The sequence below is a fragment of the Saccopteryx bilineata genome, chromosome 6 (assembly GCF_036850765.1).
Source record: "Saccopteryx bilineata isolate mSacBil1 chromosome 6, mSacBil1_pri_phased_curated, whole genome shotgun sequence".
In the NCBI taxonomy this organism is placed as follows: Eukaryota; Metazoa; Chordata; class Mammalia; order Chiroptera; family Emballonuridae; genus Saccopteryx; species Saccopteryx bilineata.
This window is the reverse complement of record NC_089495.1, coordinates 34,222,130-34,242,722: the sequence shown is the minus strand read 5'-3', so window position 1 is coordinate 34,242,722 and position 20,593 is coordinate 34,222,130. Positions and strand designations below refer to the sequence as shown.

Here is a 20,593-nt window from a genome sequence, read left to right as displayed (position 1 = left end):
TGCCTCTCTTGTCTCAGGAGCACCCGCTCCTCCTGCTTCTCAAGCAGACCTGAGCGGGGCTGGGCTCAGCATTTAGAGCTGTCCTGTTCTGGCAGCACGGGGACAGGGATGTGCTTGTCATCCGGGGCCGTGCGCAGTCCCTGAGCCTTCCACGGAGCACCAGCCCAAGGAGCCAGGTGCCTGAGTTCAGTCAGGTGACTGGCTTGTCCCTGCTGCTGCCTCTGCAGTTAGCTGGCCTGACTGGACACGAGCTGTGTGACCAGTGCGGGCTGGACCCAGGCGGCCCAGAGTAACTGAACTGTGCCCAAGTCAGCACAGGGATGCATAGTGTCAAAGCTACAGGAGGTGAAAAGCAAAACAGGTGACATTTCACCAGACATTTAGATCTTTAAGTATTCTTTTGTTGAGTGGGAAAGGTGTCTCTCTAGTTTTCAGTCTTTCTGAGAAGGAGTGGGCAAAGGGGGTGGTTTGGTTAGGGCTTTTCTTTCTTTTTAAAAATGTTTACCTATACTTAGATTTGAGGTAGGCTTTACTCCTACCCCAGAAACACTGGCCTGTGATACCTGTGCTAACCACGATGTCCATCTGTTTCCCTGTCGCTGCCCTCAGGCACCACACGGTCACGCGGGGCATCACCAAGGGCGTGAAGGAGGACTTCCGCCTGGCCATGGAGCGCCAGGTGTCCCGCTGCGGCGAGAACCTGATGGTGGTGCTGCACAGGTTCTGCATCAACGAGAAGATCCTGCTGCTGCAGACTCTGGCCTGACGGGAGCCCGCTGCCAGCACCTGGCCGTGCGGCCGGGGGCCATGGAGTGGGACCAGTGCTGCAGTACCGGGAGCCCGCTGCCAGCACCCTGGCCATGGGGCCAGGGCCATGGAGCAGGACCAGTGCTGCAGTACCAGCTGAGAAAGAAGACCACCACCTGAGTACTCATGCTTTGGTTCTAAAAAATATCTAGTTCCCAAGAGCCTGAGAAGCTGTTTCTATTTTTTAAAAGCTTTTTGTAACTTTTGTAAAACAAAAGAATCAACCTGTTTTGTAAATAAAAATCATCCTAAATTTGGAGGGTTTTTTTTTTTTTTTTGTATTTTTCTGAAGTGTGAAGCAGGGTGGGGGGCAGGCAGACAGATTCCCGCATTAGCCTAACCAGAATCCACCCGGAATGTCCACTAGGGGGCGATGCTCTGCCCATCTGGGGCATTGCTCCGTTGTGACTGGAGCCATTCTAGTGCCTGAGGCAGAGGCCATGGAGCCATCCTCAGGGTCTAGGCCAACTTTGCTCCAATGGAGCCTTGGCTGCAGGAGGGGAAGAGAGAGATAGAAAGGAGAGAGGAGAAGCTATGGTGCTTCTGGGTGCCCTGGCCAGGAATCAAACCTGGGACTTCCACATGCCAGGCCGATGCTCTACGGTTAAGCCAACCAGCCAAGGCCTGACTTGAGTGAATTTCTGCTAAAGGAGACACGGAGGTTGGGGATAGGGCTGGGAATGGCTGCCAGACAGCCCTGGATGGGTGAGGGGGGAGGGAAGGTGCTCCTCCCTGCTGGGGCCACAGGCCAGTGGGCAGCCTGTGCTGTCTGCCCAGGCCCTGTGGGACCACAGGGCCTGGCTTCCAACCACAGCTCTGCGGCCCTTCACTTTGCCATGGGCCAGGGACAATTTCTCTGTACCTCAAGCTTGTCTTTGGAAAAACAGTGATGGTGGCATTTCCCTCACGGGTTTGTTGTGAAGATTGAATGCTACTTCATGTGAAATGTTTCGGACAGTGCCTCCCACAACTGTGGTAGTCATCAGGTTTGTTGTTTTTTCTTTTGCTCTTCCAGAAACACACCAGCAAACAGCACATAAACATTTGTTTCTAGAGACTCTAAGAATGAAAGAGCTAAGAAGTTATTCAGTTACTTGGTATAAAAAGTTTCAGAAATCTTTTCTAAATAAGGCCCTTTTAAAATAGATATATTGAAATCAATAAAACAGTTTAACATACACCTGATCTCAGAATATATTTCCTCTAACTCTTTTTTTTTTTTTTTTTTTTTTCTGAAGCTGGAAACAGGGAGAGACAGTCAGACAGACTCCCACATGCACCCGACCGGGATCCACCCAGCACGCCCACCAGGGGCAACACTCTGCCCACCAGGGGGCGATGCTCTGCCCCTCCAGGGCGTCGCTCTGCCGCGACCAGAGCCACTCTAGCACCTGGGGCAGAGGCCAAGGAGCCATCCCCAGCGCCCGGGCCATCTTTGCTCCAATGGAGCCTTGGCTGCGGGAGGGGAAGAGAGAGACAGAGAGGAAGGAGGGGTGCGGGGTGGAGAAGCAAATGGGCGCTTCTCCTATGTGCCCTGGCCGGGAATCGAACCCGGGTCCCCCGCATGCCAGGCCGATGCTCTACCACTGAGCCAACAGGCCAGGGCCTCCTCTAACTCTTAAAGTGTTTATCAATGAAATATGAGTTGATCACCATAATGCTGGTGGTCAAGGCCAGGCAGGTTCACATTGGATTCAGGCAGACGGTAGAGGAACCGTGGACCCAAAAGGCATTGGGCCATTCCCATTTATTAGACACAATGGTGGACAAGCGAACAGTTGGGAAGGCCGCTTCTTGGGGCAGGGGGCGAACAAACAGGAAAACCACCCTCACGGTGGCGGGCCAGCGATCAGGAAAACCGCCCGAGGGAAAGGACCCGGAGCCTCACACAGGCTACACACACGCTCTCGCACTCGTCACGCAAAGTGCTTGCAGCCGGAAAACAGGTGAGCAAACCTAACCACAGCTATTTTCCCTACAATTACAAATACATAAACCACCCTGTTGCTTTTATAATGGGGTGCGTTGTCCCCAAAGGAGCTTTCAAATTACACATTCTCTTATCTTTTGGTTTTATAACACCTTCCTCATATTGGTGTTTGGAGGCAGCAGACATCAAAACAAAATATTCTAATACCCAAGTGGTTAAGCACCAGATAAAAAAAGAATCTTTCATTTACTTATTGAGTGATGCCACTCCTGTGCTCCAAATCTCAGGGGAAATGGGAGGGTATGACTACAAATAGGATAAGATAGAAGAACAAACATCTAACCACGTGTAATACTGATGGCTGAGGCCAGGCAGGTTCATGTTGAATTCAGGCAGACGGTAGAGGAACTGCCGAGCTGGAAAGCGTTGGGCCACTCCCGCTTATCGGAGGCTCGCAGAGACAGGCGGGCAAATAAACAAAGGAAAACCTGCTTTCACAGTGGAGGGCAAGGGAGCAGGAACACTGCCCCTCATGGGGGCAGCTGAGAGACTCAGGAAACCGCACCTCACAGTGGCAGGAGAGCGATCTGGGAGAATCGCCTCTGCGGGAAAGCACCCACAGCTCTTCAGAGAGACACGCGGCTTTGTGCCTCAAGTGCACACTCTAATCATGCAAAGTGCCTGCAGCCAGGAAACCAGCAAGCAAGCCTAACACAGCTGTTTCCCCACACCACGAAAGGTGGGAAAATCAGAAAAGAACTGCTTTCTGAAGAGAAAGCCCCAGTAGTCATAAAAAAAGTGCCACCAGAACCCAAAATGGTAACCCTTTGGGGAGCCATCGGCTTGGCACTGCAGGAGCAAGGCTAGCTGTCCTCACAGCCAGCAGTTTGGGGCTGGAATTCTACAAAGGAAAGCCAGCATGCTAGTGGCATCTCTTGTCTACCATAGTGATTTGATGTACACCAGTGGTAGTCAACCTGGCCCCTACTGCCCACTAGTGGGCGTTCCAGCTTTCATGGTGGGCGGTAGCGGAGCAACCAAAGTATAAATAAAAAGATAGATTTAACTATAGTAAGTTGTTTTATAAAGATTTTTCTGCCAAACTTAGCAAAAATCCGACATAAAGTACTTGGTAATTATTATTATATGCTTTAACTTGCTGTAACTCTGCTTTATAAATTTTATAAAGTTACTTCCCTACTTTATAAATCACCATGACTGTGGAACCAGTGGGCGGTTAGAAAATTTTACTACTAACAGAGATACAAAAGTGGGCGGTAGGTATGAAAAGGTTGACTACCCCTGATGTACACGATTAGGTGAGAGGATTATGAAGTCTGAGGCACTGTATGACACACATGCTCTCGCACTAGTCATGCAAAGTGCTTGCATACAAATGCTAGATACAATATCTAGCATTTCTATCAACTTTGCATTTGGAAGTGCACGTAGCCTGAAGAGAAGCATTTAGGAACTAGCACCCAACAAACACTGATTACCAAGTGTGATGCCAGTGGCCGAGGCCGGGCAGGTTCACACTGGATGTGGGCAGACAGCAGAGGAACTGCGGAGCGGAGCAAGAAGTGTGGGGCCATTCCTGTTTAATAAAGTCTCGCAAACAGCAGAGAAGCACACAGGCAGGGGAAAACCGCTTCTCACATCAGCAGGTGAGCAAAGAGGAAAATCACCCTTTGCAGTGGCAGGCAAGTGAGTAGGAAAACAGCTCCTTACGGTGGGCAAGTGATCTGCTAAATGGCCCCTCGCAGTGGCAGGCGAGCAATGGACGCCAAGGGAACGCACTCGTAGCCTTACACAGGCTATGCACACGTGGCTCTGCTGCGTGCTCACGCACTAATCATGCAAAATACAAGCGAGCAAGCCTAACACAGCTGTTTTCCCAACACCAAGAGAAAAATGTTGACTTGCTACCCTGGGGAAAAAGAGGGTATACAAATATGCAACTAAAGAAACAGTGGCTACGCGCTGCCCCGTCTAATTTCACCCTCCTTCCCGTCCTGAAGGAGATAATCACCGTCCTCCACAGAGCCATGGACTTGGTCTCACCGGCTCCCTTGTCACTGCTGGTTTTATAAGTGAGACACGTGCTAACAATGAGACAAGAGGCGAAGGCTGCTGAGGGGCTGCTGGGGAGGGTTTTCTGGCTGATAAAATTAAGAGGCACACAGAGGGGACGGCCCTTCCTCCCCTGCCGAGGGGTCTCATCTGCCGAGCAGGCGGCTGTCACAGTGGAGTCCTCCCCCGCTGTGGAGTGCACCGCCTGAGCCAAGCAGAGCGGGGGCATCCCGCCTGCCTCGGGACTTCTCGTGTGAGATCAACTTTCCTTAGAGCCAGGCCGAATCAGGACCCCGTTCCTTCTAGTTCAAGACAACCTGATATACTCCCCAACATAAGAAATACTTCTGGATGACTCACCTGGAGTGGCCCAACCCAGCTGGACTTGCTGAGAGCTGAATGACATAGCTGTGACCACCCATGAGGACTCATTTCAAGAGCAGGGCAGCAGCAGTTTCCTCCGACGACTCTCCCAGACACATCAGCTCCATGGACATTTTCATGCAGCACTCCAAACACTCATTTTATCAACACTTAAATATTGACAATAAAAACAGCCACCATTGCTTTGCTTTAATAAATGTTTTTATTTAGTGCTTGCTATGGACGAGGCCCTGTGTTTGTGCCAGGAAGAATATGCAAACAAACAAGGCGTCGTTCTTGCCCTCAATAAGCTCACAGTTTATAGCATGGAAAACTAGACATGTAGCCTGACCACACAGTGGCGCAGTGGGTAGAACGTCGGACTGGGATGCAGAGGACCCAGGTTCGAGACCCCGAGGCCCCCAGCTTGGGCGTGGGCCCATCTGGTTTGAGCAAGGCTCACCAGCTTGAGCCAAAGGTCACTGGCTTGAGCAAGGGGTCACTCAGTCTGCTATAGCCCTCCAGTCAAGGCACATATGAGAAAGCAATCAATGAACAAGTAAGGTGTCACAATGAAGAACTGATGTTTCTCATCTCTCTCCCTGTCTGTCCCTATCTGTCCCTCTCTCTGACTCTGTCTCTGTCACACACAAAAAAAACTAGACATGTATACAAATAACTATCATAATGTGACAGATGGCATGAGATCGGTCCTGATAAGAGAATCCAGAGTCTAAAGAAAAGATTACTCTTGGATGAGACTAAGAGATTAGAGAGATGCCTTAGAAGGAGGGGTCTACAGTAAGAGATTAAATGTAGATAGGAGAAAATGAAGAGGAAAAAGTAGCCCAGGAAGACTATAATCAAAGTCAGAAGTAGGAGGGCCCAGCTGGGATGGGGTGGGCGGGTCTGGTTGGGCTGGAGTAAGTCGGGCGGGTGCAGGGGGTCGGGAAGGAAACTGAAAGTTTTTATCAAGAGGGGATGTGCTCTGAGCTCTGCTTCATAAAGCTTAACTCAGTGACAATGGCTAGTGACTCTGCAGAGGAGGGGCTGAGGGAAGGAAGCCAGTTTGAGAAGAATCACAAGAGTCTGGACCACACTGAGGCCATGAGCACAGGAGTGAAGATACAGGGGAAGCAACCCCGAGCTGGCCCCGTCTCACCGCGGAAGGGTGCTCTCAAGTGCAAGCTATTGTCACGTTTTCCTTCCAGATGGAATTCTCACAGCAAATTCCTAAGTGTGATGATGCACCATAGGACAAGGGCTGTTTCTCCATGTGCTCGTCCCGCCTTGTGCCTGAGAAACTGCTTCACTTTCATGATTCCAAGCAAGAAAGGTGCCTCCACTGTGGAGGGTCTTTCTGGAAAGACTTACTCCAATAAGAGTTTTTTTTAAACTTTTCATTATCCCTTATTTTGGAGAGTTTTCTGTCATAAAGTTATTTTTCTAAGGATTTCAGAAAAGCTATGGATATATATACCCCAGCTCACTGAGTCTAAGAACAAGAGGGACCCCAGGGGTCAGCGCCAGCCCCGCATTTCACAGACGAGGAAACGAAGACTCAGACGGGCCAAGGGCCTTGCCCGGCACAGCAAGCACGGCAAAGCTGGGGCCGCGGGTAAGACGGGCGCCTCTCTCTGCCACAGCTGTGCCCCTGGGTGCCAGTCACCACCTAGTAACACAGGGACACAGACAGGTAGTACGTGGGTGCAGATAGGTGGCTGATAAACAGAGAAACATAGAGCTACATAAGTAGATAATTAAGCAAGAGCGGCTGAGAATAACACATCTACATTTTAACTTTTTTTTCCAGTAGGAAAAGGAGAAAATGGCTTCTGACAGGCATATTTTTGGACCCACCAAGGCTTTACAGACCTGAAAGAGAAATTATCCTCTTTTGAAATATTTAACCACACTTAACAATAACAACAAAATATTAGACTCTATTACTACACATCACATCCAATAAGCTTTCGAGTCAGCCACAACAGAAATGACGGTGTTCGTTCGTGGCTGGCATGTACACCCGTGGAAAGGCTGTGTGCACGAAGGTCAGCAAGAATCAGACCTCAGATTGCTTCACCCATCACAGAAGCAAATGGCCATGGTAGTTCCCTTTTGAAAAGTCATCCGAGAAACCCTTAGAATAGGGTTCCAAATCCATCCATTTACACAGATGATGGAGACAAAGGACAGTTACATTCTAAACGCGCAAGTCCCAAACACGCAGGCAGACAGCTCTGATGAGCCCTGTGACAGTCACTAGCCCAAGAACAACAGCGTCTTCCCCAATAATCTGGAAAAGCACAGCCATTCATTGTATAATTAACAGTTCCCTTTAATAAAGGCTGCTTCAGCTCTTGCCTCGCCAGGCCTACCAGAGTCTGCCAGACCATGTCATCAGCTGGGGAAATCAGATTTTCCAAAAAACCTTCTTTTTGTAGAGAATGTAGGCAATGAGCACCCAGAGGGAAGTACCAACAATGTTCTGAATGAGATGCTCTTTGTGTGACTGGGTGTCCTGCAGCCTCCACTGGAAGGGGAAGTAGTTCTCGAACACCTCGTGGCCAACATACACCAGAATAGAATTCATTCCTGAAGGGGAGACGAAGAGGATCACATTTTCCTGAGTCACCTTGGCTCACCTAGTTTACTTATTATATTATTATTATTAAGTGAGACGGGGAGGCAGAAAGACAGACTCCTGCATGTGCCATGACTAGAATCCACCTGGCAAGCCCCCTACAGGGTGATATTCTGCCCATCTGGGGCTGCTGCTCAACAACTGAGCTATTTTTAGTGCCTAAGATGAGCCAATGGTGCCATCCTCGGTGCCCAGGCCAATTTGCTTGAGGGGTGAGAGAGAGAGAAAGAGAGAAGGGGAAGGTGTGGAGAAGCAGATGGTCACTTCTCCTGTGTGCCCTGACTAGGAATTGAACCAGGGACTTCCACACACCAGGCCAACATTCTACCAGTGAGCCAAACGGCCAGGGCCTCACCTAGTTCATTCCTGAAACAGGACTTTAGTTCAGTGAAAAAACCAAAAGTTACTACCAAAAATAAGTGACACAGTATAAACTATATAAAAAATCATTATAGCCTGACCAGGCACAATGGATAGAGCATTAGACTGGGATGCAGAGAACCCAGGTTTGAAACCGAGGTCACTGGCTTGAGCACGAGCTCATTTGGCTTGAGTGCAACTTCATCCGGCTTGAGCACGGGCTCACAAGCTTGAGTGCGGGGTCACCAGCTTGAGCATGGGATCATAGGCATGACTCCATGGTCACTGGCTTGAAGCCCAAGGTTGCTAGTTTGAGCCCAAGGTCGCTGGCTTGAGCCCAAGGTCATTGGCTTGAGCAAGGGGTCACTCTGCTCTGCTGTAGCCCCCAGTCAATGCACATATGAAAAAGCAATCAGTGAACAATGAAGGAGCTGTAATGAAGAATTGATGCTTCTCATCTCTCTCCCTTCCTGCCTGTCTGTCCCTCTCTCTGTCTCTCTGTCACAAAAAAATATATTATAAAATATTCATTTTGTAACAGAGTAATTCTTGAATACTGAATCTGAAAGGAAACCTGAAAGTATTTACTTGTAATCTCACAGAAAATTTGAGGCCAAAGGTAGGAACTATTACTAGAATCAGAGGGCTGAAATGAGTCACTAAAGTTATCTGGTCTATCTCAGTCTCCAGGAAGAACTGCATGTTTTAAAGATTTTTTATTGAATTTATCGGGGTGACACTGGTTAATAAAATGTAGATTTCAGGTGCACAATTTCACGATACATCACCTGTACACTGCACGGTGTGTTTGCCACCCCAAGTCAAGTTTCCTTCCACAGAACTGCATTTAAACCATCTGTTTGTTTCTTGATATTGTTTCTCAACATTGCTTATGTGTCACCTGGAAGGCCATGCATTTACACTAAGAGAAATTATGCCCCATTTCTGAAGCATTGGAAACTGGATGGCACACGGATTCACTGCCTGAGGAAATAGCAAATACCAATCTAAGCAGGGAAAAAGCATGGACTGCTTTGAAACAGGCCTGCGACATCCTGCACGGCGTGGGACTGAGCGGCCCCTGATGCTTTCTCCCTCAGCCTGCGTCCTGGAAACAAGCCCCCAGGGCCATGGTTCAGGACCCCAGCCCTGGTCATGCTTAGCTGGTCCCTGGGCCAGTCCAGCTGGTCACTACCACCGACTTGGTTTAGGGTTAGAGGCGTCTTACCTGGATAAAAGAACGGGGCTCCCGTCCACACTCCCTTCACATCCACAATGGGGTAGAGGATAAGCAGGATGAAGAAGGCAAAGGAGCTCAGCGTGGTGACGTAGGAAATGGACCTGGAGGGAGGGAACGAGGTCTGTCAGGGCTCCTGAGAGCACGTCGGCCGTGAGCAGGCCCAGGTGTCGACACCCACAGGACCCTGCTTTCTCTACCTACCAGAGATTTTTGTTTACTGGAATAAAGCCATCATTTTCAGAAATATTCGTCAAAGCAACAGAGATAAGCCCCTACAATGAGAGAAAGATGTTCCAGTTTATATGATCTTAAAAAACAATTACGTTTCCAAACTGAAAAATGTTAGTTATTTCATTGCTTAGGGAGGGCTGAAAATGGTGTCATGTCTTATTCTTTTAACTGGAAAAAAACTTTTTTAAGATGCATAACTAAGAATATCCTCTAAACATATATTTTCAGCAATTCTTTGGGTTGAAGGTAAACGATATAAATGATAAACCAGAGTGACTCCTGGGAGGAAACGTGATTGCAAAGTCAGAGGTGAAATGAACAGCTGATCTTCCAACCTCTTTGTCCCCCATGAATCTGGACGCTGGTCGGGGAATCGCTGTCATTCGCCTGGCCATCCTGACACGGCGCCCCTCCAAGACCCACACCTCGCTTCTATTTCCTCCTGATGCCAACACTGACTTATCTGTAGAGACAATTTCCTAAAATAATTAACCCGAGAATTTAGGTGTAAAGATTTGCTCCTCTCTGTTATGCAAGTGAAGAATGCTACCTGTTGCAATGTGCTGACAGCTGATATACCACTGTTGCTAGACATTTTTTCCTGTTAAATATGTATGTGTGAAGAAAAGGCATTTCAGGTAGGGACGCTGATTACTCACTAGGAAACACCACCAGGCAGTGAATCTGATCAGGATGACTTTGGTCTGATCTTTGTAATACAAGAGGATTTTTCCTGCCTGGAAAAGAAAACACAGTATGACCAAGAGAACCACCTCAGGAATATTCTTATTTCCTGTTCATCGGTTTTCTTGATCACTCAACTAACACAGCTCCCGGGCACACTGCTAGGCACTGGGATTGCACAGGGAAGATGCACATTGAATAGTGGAGACTGAGATGCACATGGGACCACTTGGGGGGAGGAAGGCATTGGAGGTGAGGCTACGCGTGTAAAGCAGGAAGAGCATCCAGGCAGACTGGAACAGCATGCCAGATGCGGGTCAAAAGAGGCGAGAAGGCCCAGCATCCCTGACGTACTGCAGGTAATGCACAAAAGCTGCAAGGTGGGCAGGCTGAGGAGGTGACGGGCAGGTTGAACTGCAGACCGCCCTAAGAGTCACTGGCTTTTTCCCATAGGTGACAGGGACCCAAGGAAAGCCACCCTCCCCCTAAAAAATAGTCCCAAGGACCAAGGCTCAGCATGGCCTGCTAGACGGCCAGCCTGGCAGCGGTACAGAAGAGGGACAGGGCCAGGAGGGACCTGGAGGCAGGGAAGATTTTAAAAACTGTAAATAAAATCTGAACTTGGCATAAAAATTCCCCAAGTCAGAAATTAATGTCTGAAAATATCAAACTATAAAAATGTTACTTATATATAGTAATAGCTAAGTTTTTTTTAAATTTTTTTATTTTTATTCATTTAGAGAGGAGAGGGAGAGACAGAGAGAGAGAGAGAGGAGAGACAGAGAGAGAGAAGGGGGGGGGAGGAGCTGGAAGCATCAACTCCCATATGTGCCTTGACCAGGCAAGTCCAGGGTTTTGAACCGGCGACCTCAGCACTTCCAGGTCGACGCTTTATCCCACTGTGCCACCACAGGTCAGGCGTAATAGCTAAGTTTTATAAATATTTTCTATGTGCCAGTTCTTAGAACTTGATATATATTGAGTTAGTTAATCCTCTCAACACCTTGAAGCACAGAGGGGTCAAGTAACATGCCCTCGGCCACCCAGCTCAGGTGGCAGAGCTGCGTTCAAACAGGCCACGCTTCCCGGTAGGTCTGCATGCTCAGCTGCTGCGCTACGCTGCTCCCGCAGGCGCCGACTTACCTCGGGAGCATGTGTAGGGATTAAATGAAAGCACATTGCAAAATGATAAAGTGGGATAGCGAGAAAGGATGTATTTCTAAATAAGAAATTACTCAATCGCCAAAAGGTATACACTTTAGACCTGCACTATCCAATACAGGAGCCACTAGCCACACATGACTACTTAAAACTAAATCTAAAATTAAACACAATGTAAAATTCAGCTCCTCAGTCAAACTAGCCCTAGCTCAAGCACTCAGCGGCCACATGGGGAGCACAGATGCAGACTGTCGGCATCTTCAGAGAGTTCCTTCGGTGCTACTCTGCCCATCTTCCCTCTCCCAGGGAGCGCCCCTCAAGTAACAAGTTCAAATACTAGTAAGGAGAATTCTGGAAAGAAAATCTAGACTGCTCAGAATTTCAACATGTGCAACAAACCAAGAATAACCTGTATTGACTTTGTCATAAACTGAAACCTCGTGCAGTGTGCGCTGTGTCACACAAAGGAAATGTGACAAGTGGCCCAGGGACCTCCCAACGTCACCAGTACCAAAAATGCTGCACAGTCCCCAGGGGGGGGTATTTTATCCAGAAACTGCAGCGCCTGTTTCTAAGATAAGCCCTATGAATAACAAGAATTTATTTTGAGAATATAGAAATTATGCCCAAGTATTTGAATGTGCTGCATTTTGGCAACCTCTAGTTTTGACCATTTGTCAAATACAAACACATTTTTAGACCTGTAATACACAGCGGAGGCTACGTTTCCAATGACTTTAATGAAAGTTTTTGAATTAGTGATAAATCAATAATCACAAACTGTCAGAAAAAATGTCTCCTAACGAAATGAACAAATACCTGAACTCCTAAAAACGCCATCACAATGGAGTTGATGGTCCCCAGGATTCCCTCTGGGTCGTAGGCCACTGCGGTGTGGTAGAGCACCTTTCAGAGAACAGAAGGAGAAGGCGGCTCTCAGCTTTCACCATGGAAACGCCCACAAACAACTCGTAGACTAAACACACACTCGCGTACACTCCAATATTTAATGTGTTTTGTTTCTACAGCAGACATTCACTTCCAACTTGCGGGGATTATAAGCAGGACACTCGTGCCAACCCAGTGTGCGCTGTGTCACTCTTGGGGAGGGTACGCAGAGACCAAGGTCCAGCACAGCCCTTTCGTTTCGACTGCAGGTGGCCCAGCAACACGACCATCCCTAACCAGTGTCAGACACTACGTAGAATTCCTTCATAGTTTTAAAGTGAATTCTTTTGGGTCAACCCTATTATAACAGCAACAGCTTCCTATCTTTCTTTTTTAAAAGAGAAATATGTAACACAGGTGTATTATTTTCTTATACAATAAGTTATTGTGGAGACTGTAGAAATGTGGAAATATACCGTCAGTGGATGCTATAGTGTACCGCCAGATACTCCCACATACCCCCTCCTCCCACCCCTTTGAGGTCTAAAGCCTTCCTTCCCCAGCTGCTGTAACAAGTATGTATGTATTATTGGCCAATAGCTCTCAGCCAAGTCTCTCTTCCGGGTTTGTCCTTGACTGACCAATAGCTGCCCCTCCAGGAGTCACACCCCCTTCCTGGGGGCAGTCCACATCCAATCAGGGATGTTAAGGGCCAGATCCCTTCCCTCAATTCAGAACAATGCTGAAGGGCCACCCCAGCCCACCCCGGGCCGCATAACATCAGCTGAGGCCTTCGTGACTGCGATGCAGTTCAGCTGCCCCCTCTGCCCTTCACGGCCCAGCAGGCGCTGATCCCCGAGGACTGCCCGACAAACTCCCTGCACGAGAACCTGCCTCAGAGTCTGCTGCCAGGAAACCCAACCTGAGACACACAGGAAACCACTGTGCTGCACAGCTGCCCTTTAAAACCCGGAGTAAGGTTTACCTATGCCCCATAATGAACACCGAAGTCCCTCAAGTCAGTCACTTTTTCAAATAAAAACTAGATCCCATCTAGCTTATTAGACGGACATAGCTGAAAGCTGGCCTGCCCTTTCTATTTTCTTTCCCTTCAGAGCTCCTCCTGTCCAGGTCTCGGTACAAGCCCGTGTCACTCACAGTGGAGGATGGATGCTGATAAATGTGATCATCTCCCAGAAGCAAGCGGTCTATGTAGCCAGCGGCTCCTCCAGTACAGTTCGGATACTTCCCCAGGTCTCCAATGCCGCCAGGGCCGAGGTAGCCACTGTGGAAGTGAGAACACGTGCTTGCCTGACAAGACTCCAGGGGGGATGAGTACACACTGGCTACATATGCAACCCAACAGAGGGTTCAAACGTATACAAGCCTGGGACCCCTGCAATGCCACGCACTCTCTCCCATGCTCCTTCTTCTTTTTCAATTTTTTTTATTTATTGATTATTTTTAGAGAGAAAGAGGAAAGGAGGGAGAAGGCGGAGTAGTTGAAGGGGGTGATATGGATACATAGATGATAGATAGATAGATAGATAGATAGAGGGTTCATCTGTTGCTCCACTTGGTGGCGCCTCCACTGGCTGCATCCCATATGTTCCCTGACCAAGATCAAACCCGCAACCTTGGTGTTCCGGGACGAGGCTCTGAACCATCACTGCTCTTCTGACTTGCCTGCCCTGCCACATGTTAAGGCTTGGCAACTTCCATTCAAACTGACCCTGGGAAAAAACCTCACAGGAACACCCCTCGGGACACACACCGGACTCGTCCCCCAATATAAAGTAGGCCCCAAAGGAGAAGAAAGGGGGAAGGAGGGTTTCTTTGATGGGAGCATTTGAAAGTAGAGCCCAGGAGGTCTGACTGGGCAGAGAAGGCCCCACAGAAAGGAAGGGCTCACTTACGTAGGGCAGCCAGGGACAGGTAAGAAGAACGTCAAGGCCAGCCAGATGCTTTCCAGCACCAGAATGAAGAGCCACTGTGGCCAGCTGGACAGGATGTCTTGAAGAGAAGAGCATCGTCTCTCCTGAGTGAGGGGCACAAAAAAATATATACAAACTAAATGCAAGCAGAATGGGAAGCAATACACAGTCTATGTATTTGGAAAATTCCCTGTGAGTCTTCGCTTGGCCTTTATTGTAGTAATACCAAAATACATGCCTGGTTGTCCCGTATGTATTATGTGACCCTGATGTTCCTTTTCTATGAAATACCACAATAAAACACTAGTTAAAAAGAAATCAGTGGACAATCGCACTCCCAAGAGAATTGAAAACAGATGTTCGTACAAACACTTGTACACAAATGTACAGAGAATCATTAAAATGCAGAACAGCCAAAAGGTGGAAACAACAAGTAGTACGGAATCCGATTCACAGGAAATCAGGTACTACTAACACATGCACGGCACAGCGTGGATGAACCTCGAAAAATATTTTGCTAAGCAAAGAAAGCCAGCCACAAAAAGCCACACATTGCATAATTCCATTTATATGAAATGTCCAAATTTAGCAACTCGACAGAGAGAGAAAGGAGATTAGAAGTTGCCTAGAATAGGGGACTTGCAGGGGGAAGAGAGTAGCTAGTGGTGAGTACACGGTTTCTTTGGAGGTAGTGGAAATGTTCCAGAATGAGATAGTGGTGATGGGTGTACAACTCTGAATAAACTAAAATGTCACTTAATTGTACAAGTCAACCATGTCAGCTTTATTGCATGAAAATATAACTCAATAAAGCTGTTCTAAAAAAAAGAAAGTTAAAATAATTTTTTTAAAAAGAAAAATAAAATGTAAACTTCTGGAGCTGTTCAGTTGAAGGAAAAAGGATGCGACCCACTTATTCATGGTGTCCCACCCAAGCCCTCGCTCCATCGTGGTGGCCCACGACAGACCCTGAACAACCTCCACGGCCCCTTGGGTCCGACATGTGGCTAACCAAGCCCGTGTTTACCTGCACATGTCTATCTGACTGCACATTAAGGAACTCTGTACAGAGGATTCACAGACCATGAAGAGGGAAGAAAAGGTAAAAAAAATATATATATGGTTAAACCCAATGGAAAGGTTTAAACATCTCCAACTGAATTTCTATCTCCATTAGGGAAAAAGAAGTAGCTGTCATGTGGGTAAACTCAGCAATTTACAGTGAGTCAGAAAGTAATCACAAAAGACGCGACTGACATACTTCTCACAAAGGAGAAACGGCCAAGGACATACTGTCGTTCTTTCCCGCCCTCGCTTGGCACTTCTCCTCCAAGTGAAACCTTTGCAGCCTTTTGTACAGGTACTGATACGTTGTGTAAGTTCTTTTAGGCATGTATCTTACACCACAAGGAAACTGGAAGACTGAACTAGCAAACCAGATGACGGTGAGATTATTTTAACACCATCCAAATGCATTTGATTACTGGACACTTAAAAATGTGTGAAGAGGGTAGAGCGCATGTGTTTTTTACCACAATAAAAAAAGATGACTGATATAAAAACTAAATAAAAATAATGGAAGGAAAACAGAATGCAGTGGCATGGCAGCATTAAGATTCACAGAAGTACAGTACTGCACTCAGAAGGAAAGAGTTCTAAAAACTATACAGTGATATTCCCCCCCTTCCATTCTTTTAAAAATAGGGTTTCTCACCGAAGCACAGCTGTCAGGCAGAGGCTTTGCAAAGAGGAGCTCTAACGCGGCGACCACAAAGTAAGTCACCCCCAGCCGCTGGAGCACACCCGGGATTCGCACCTTAGCCCAGGACACTGCGGAAGGTAGAAATTAGGGGATGGTTAGCCAGCATCTCCCACTTCACCCCAAGACCGCGTGACCTTTCCTTCTCCAAGCCGGAAGACACAGCTACACTGCACCCGAGTGAGTCTTCTTTAAGCTCTCGGAGATGGAAATACTATACGGTCAGGAGACATGGCTCAAACCCACTGCAGGAAGCAGGCTGGCTGGGAGATGGGAGTGAGAACAGGGTCTTCCTAGGGCGTGGGGAGGAACCAGGGACTGCCCTTGACCCTGAAAGTTCACCTCCTGGCCCTTCCTCATCAGAATATGAATTCAACTCGCTCACCCACCAGGTACGTGCAGGTCCAGCACAGGCCACTGACTCTCCCTGCCCTACTGGCTACATCACTGTTTCGCTGGAAGTGTGAAGCCTATACTGTATCCTCTTGTGAGCAGTGGATCCCTTTTTGGAGATCCACTGAATCAATTTTATGTAACACTTTCCCTTATGACCCCATCCAGAAATGCCCTCTATGTCTTCCGAACGCCTAAAATCTCAGTGCGTGTCGCCTGAGGTTCACCTGGCCAGTGTCTAGAAATCTGTGCCATCTTCTTCTAACGCCCCTTGAGGACAGTGACCACCACTTTCCTCGATGCTGACACTCCCAGTGTCCCATCCACAGGACTGACACCCTTCCCTCAGCTTTTCTGTCGCGCTCACTCCTCTATAACAATGACAACAAAGGGATCACTCCTTCCCAGCGACCCAGCTGGTGACAAAGGTGAATTTTTGAACCACTGCACAACAGCCTTATTACAAAAGTTGAGGAAACCTACGTGGCAGGAGGGCAGGGTCTGAGAACCAGGAGACTGGTCTGGTCCCTATTCTGCCCTCATTTCTGGAGAAAGCACTTCAATCTCTCGTGTAAAGAGATGGGTTTGAGTGGTCTTGGATACTCCTCCCAGGCCTAGAAGGCCAACATAACAACAATAATGCCCAAAGTTATACAAGTGTTAGAGACACTTTTCTAAGAACTGTTCTTTTTTTGCAGGTACCTGAGAGGGAGAAATTATACTCCTTTTGAATTACAACATGTAGTTTCCACACTTTAACCTAAATACTGTATATTCTAACGGGGGGGGGGGGGATACTTACACGGACCAAGGCAATAATTGGGGTTCACAATGATAATTCCTATACAGATTAACAGGAAACTCCTCCACACAATTTTCCCCAGCAATCTGAATTTTGAACATCCCCGCTGTAGTATGGAAGTCATCGATAGAAAAATTGAAGATCCCATAATAAATACAAACCTAAAAACAAACAAACAGCTATTATTAGGTGACCATTTCCAATATTTTTGTCTCTATACCATTAATGAATATTTTATAATTTATTACATAAGAGAACACATGATTTTTTATTAAGCAACCAATTACTGAAATGACATTGGTAAATGGTGGAGAAAACATCAGAATGTGGCCCCGTTGGGCTGCAAGGTCTGTGCGCCTCTGAGCCCTGCCATAGTGGGAATTCGCCAGTGCTGAGTGCATTGTCCAAGGACGACGGGCTCGCTGCATTATCAGAGAGAAATGATGAGGAAGATGCTAAAATCCAAACAGCTCAACATTCACTAGCACGCCCTCAAAGTCCTTGAGAAATAAACCACACACTTCAATCATTTCTAATTTCACTCTTGCTCCTGACAGAGTATGTGGGCCAAAACCACACATCTTTTCTTTCCTTTCTTTTACCATACTAAATTACTTCTTAAAAATAAATCAGGCCTGGTCAGGTGGTGGTGCAGTGGATAGAGCGTCGGACTTGGATGCAGAGGACCCAGGTTTGAGACCCTTGAGGTCGCGAGCTTGTGCGCAGGCTCATCTGGTTTGAGCAAAGCTCACCAGCTTGGACCCAAGGTCGTTGGCTTGAACAGGGGGTTACTCGGTCTGCTGAAGGCCCATGGTCAAGGCACATATGAGAAAGCAATCAATGAACAACTAAGGTGTCGCAACGAAAAACTAATGATTGATGCTTCTCATCTCTCCGTTCCTGTCTTTCACCATCTATCCCTCTCTCTGACTCTCGCTGTCTCTGTAAAAAAAACAAAAATAAAAATACAAAAAAAAATACCTCAGTTTAAAAAATAAATCAGAGCCCTGGCCAGTTGGCTCAGTGGTAGAGCATCGGCCTGGTGTGTCGAAGTCCTGTGTTCCATTCTCAATCAGGGCCCTGGGGAAGCGACCATTTGCTTCTCCATGCCCCCCCCCCCCACTCCTACTCAAATGGCAGCCATGGCTCGAATGGTTCCAGCAAAAGCTGGCTCTGGGTCCTAAAGAAGGCTCCACGGCCTCCCTCAGGCACTCAGTTGCTGAGCAACGAAGCAGTGGCCTAGATGGACACAGCATCGCTTGGTAGGGGGTTTGCTGGGTGGATCCCCATCAGGGCACATGTAGGAGTCTGTCTTTGCCTCCCCACCTCTCACTTAATAAAAAAAATAAAATAAATTAGAACAGCAATTGTTCAAAATATTTGGCAAAGGGTTAACAGAGATGAGTTTGCTCTTGTTGTACTCCTCGGTGTCCTCTGGCTTTGTTTTTTTGGGGGAGGTCACATAAATTAGCCTCTAGTAACAGGAACAGAAATCAAACCCCTCTTTTTCAGGGAACCTCACAGAGAAAATATGTAAGTAATTACCAGGTCTGCAGGCTTATAAAAGTTCTTCCTACTCAAACCCGTCTCAAAAAATGACCCCCAGCCCCCTCCCTCCTAAAAGCCCCAAGTTTATATTAGCAGTGAAACACAGCAGACCAAGGACATAAACCAATAGCCAGGACCACCTCCTGATGATGGAGCAAAGTCACTCCAAGTGTCACAGCAAAGACACAAGTTCCACATTGCTCAGGAAGTCAGGATCCCCAACAAGATTAATAAGCCACAGATGAGTCAAGACAGTGTTTGGCTACTCTACTATTGCCCTGTTACATACCGTATTTCCCCACGTATAAGACGCAACTTAATTTTGGGGCCCGAAATTTGAAAAAAGGGTATTACATAAAGTTATTGAACTCGTTTTATTCATCATAAAGTTCACACAACTCTTCATCACTGTCAAAACTCCCATCCATTAGCTTGTCCTCATCTGTGTCTGATGACGAATCACTGTCTTCATATATTGCCTCGTCCTCAGTTCCATCTACGGCATCTGAAATGCCACAACCACTGTGTAAGACGCACCCAGCTTTTAGACCCCAAATTTTGCGAAAAAGGGTACGTTTTATACATAGGGATGTACAATACTTATCAGAATCTCAATACCGATACACTGCATTTCTTTTAGAGATGATTTTTATGTCTGACCTGTGGTGGTGCAGTGGATAAAGTACAGACTTGGAATACTGAGGTTGCCAGTTTGAAACCCAGGGTTTGCCTGGTCAAGGCACATGTGAGAAGCAATTACTACAAGTTGATGCTTCCTGTTTCCCCCAACCCCACCCACCTTTCTCTCTTTCTCCTCTCTCTAAAATTAGTAAATAAAATTTTTTTAAAAAAATTATTTTTATAGGTCTTTTCAAGGTTAGTGGTATTTTCATATTCAGAATTTATAATTTCCTATAAGATTCCAGTACTTTGTAGATCAGATCTACAAGAAATGAAACATTCCCTCTGAAATCCCTCATCTTTTATACGTACGCGCATGTCTTAGGTAAGCACTATGCCACGCGTAAGAATTAGTAACACAAGTTTTGGAAGGACCTCGTAACAATAGAGGCCTGTGAGTTACACAGGCCCGTGGCCCAGAACTGAAATTTGGCCTCAGAGAAGGCCCCAGCGACAGCTGAAAAGAAAAAGAACTGAAGATGACCTATGGAAGGGCTGGTGGTAGACTGCCAACTCACCATGGGAATACAAGGTCAGCCACCGTCAGTCCTACAGAAAAACACAAACACAGTGAGTAAGGAAAAAGACTCTGATATAAATACTTCCTAAATCTAGAATAGGTCGATTATATTCTGATATATTTAGAAAGTAAACTCAGAGTCAGAAGGAAAACACTGTCAGTAACACACAGACACTCCCTGGGGACTCTACAACCTGTCACAGGGTCTTAAACATTACCTAAGCACACAGCTGGGCCCAGGAAAGCAAACTAGAAGTATGTGGACACGTTCTCTCTAAGAAGTGCTATGCAAAATTATTCCTAAACCAACCACCAAGGCAGATTCACAGCCATCACTCAGCACCGCTCAGACCACCCTCACTCAGGTCACGGCACCCCGAGGAGGACCATGAGTCTTAGAGGGTGCGTACATGGCTATACTGAACAGGACAAGGATCATTTACAACTAAGACCTTAACATCTTCAGCACAGCCCACAGTCCTACAGCAGAGACCTTTGGGGAATTCCTGCAAAGCCACAGAGCACAAAACAACAAACTATGAACTACTCTAAAGGTCGGTCTATGTGGGCAGGAG

General features: G+C 47.2%; 2 protein-coding genes across 6 annotated transcripts in view; one reads left to right on the top strand and one right to left on the bottom strand.

Annotated features, from left to right (window-relative positions):
• Positions 1-1,060, top strand: part of INTS10 (integrator complex subunit 10) — a 32,397-nt gene extending 31,337 nt beyond the window's left edge. For all 5 annotated transcript variants that reach the window (XM_066234740.1, XM_066234741.1, XM_066234742.1 and 2 more), the window contains one exon: positions 610-1,060. In XM_066234740.1, the coding sequence (XP_066090837.1) occupies positions 610-766 (157 nt within the window). In that variant the 3' untranslated portion in view covers positions 767-1,060. The remainder of the gene's footprint in view (positions 1-609) is intronic.
• A 5,977-nt stretch (positions 1,061-7,037) lies between these two features.
• Positions 7,038-20,593, bottom strand: part of HGSNAT (heparan-alpha-glucosaminide N-acetyltransferase) — a 31,221-nt gene continuing 17,665 nt past the window's right edge. Inside the window, exons 9-18 of the mRNA XM_066235235.1 lie at positions 20,017-20,047; positions 17,270-17,430; positions 16,030-16,145; positions 14,298-14,419; positions 13,540-13,666; positions 12,313-12,399; positions 10,308-10,385; positions 9,619-9,689; positions 9,406-9,518; positions 7,038-7,768 (exon numbers count right to left, since the gene is read on the bottom strand). Coding sequence (XP_066091332.1) covers positions 7,587-7,768; positions 9,406-9,518; positions 9,619-9,689; positions 10,308-10,385; positions 12,313-12,399; positions 13,540-13,666; positions 14,298-14,419; positions 16,030-16,145; positions 17,270-17,430; positions 20,017-20,047 — 1,088 coding nt within the window. The 3' untranslated portion in view covers positions 7,038-7,586. The remainder of the gene's footprint in view (positions 7,769-9,405; positions 9,519-9,618; positions 9,690-10,307; positions 10,386-12,312; positions 12,400-13,539; positions 13,667-14,297; positions 14,420-16,029; positions 16,146-17,269; positions 17,431-20,016; positions 20,048-20,593) is intronic.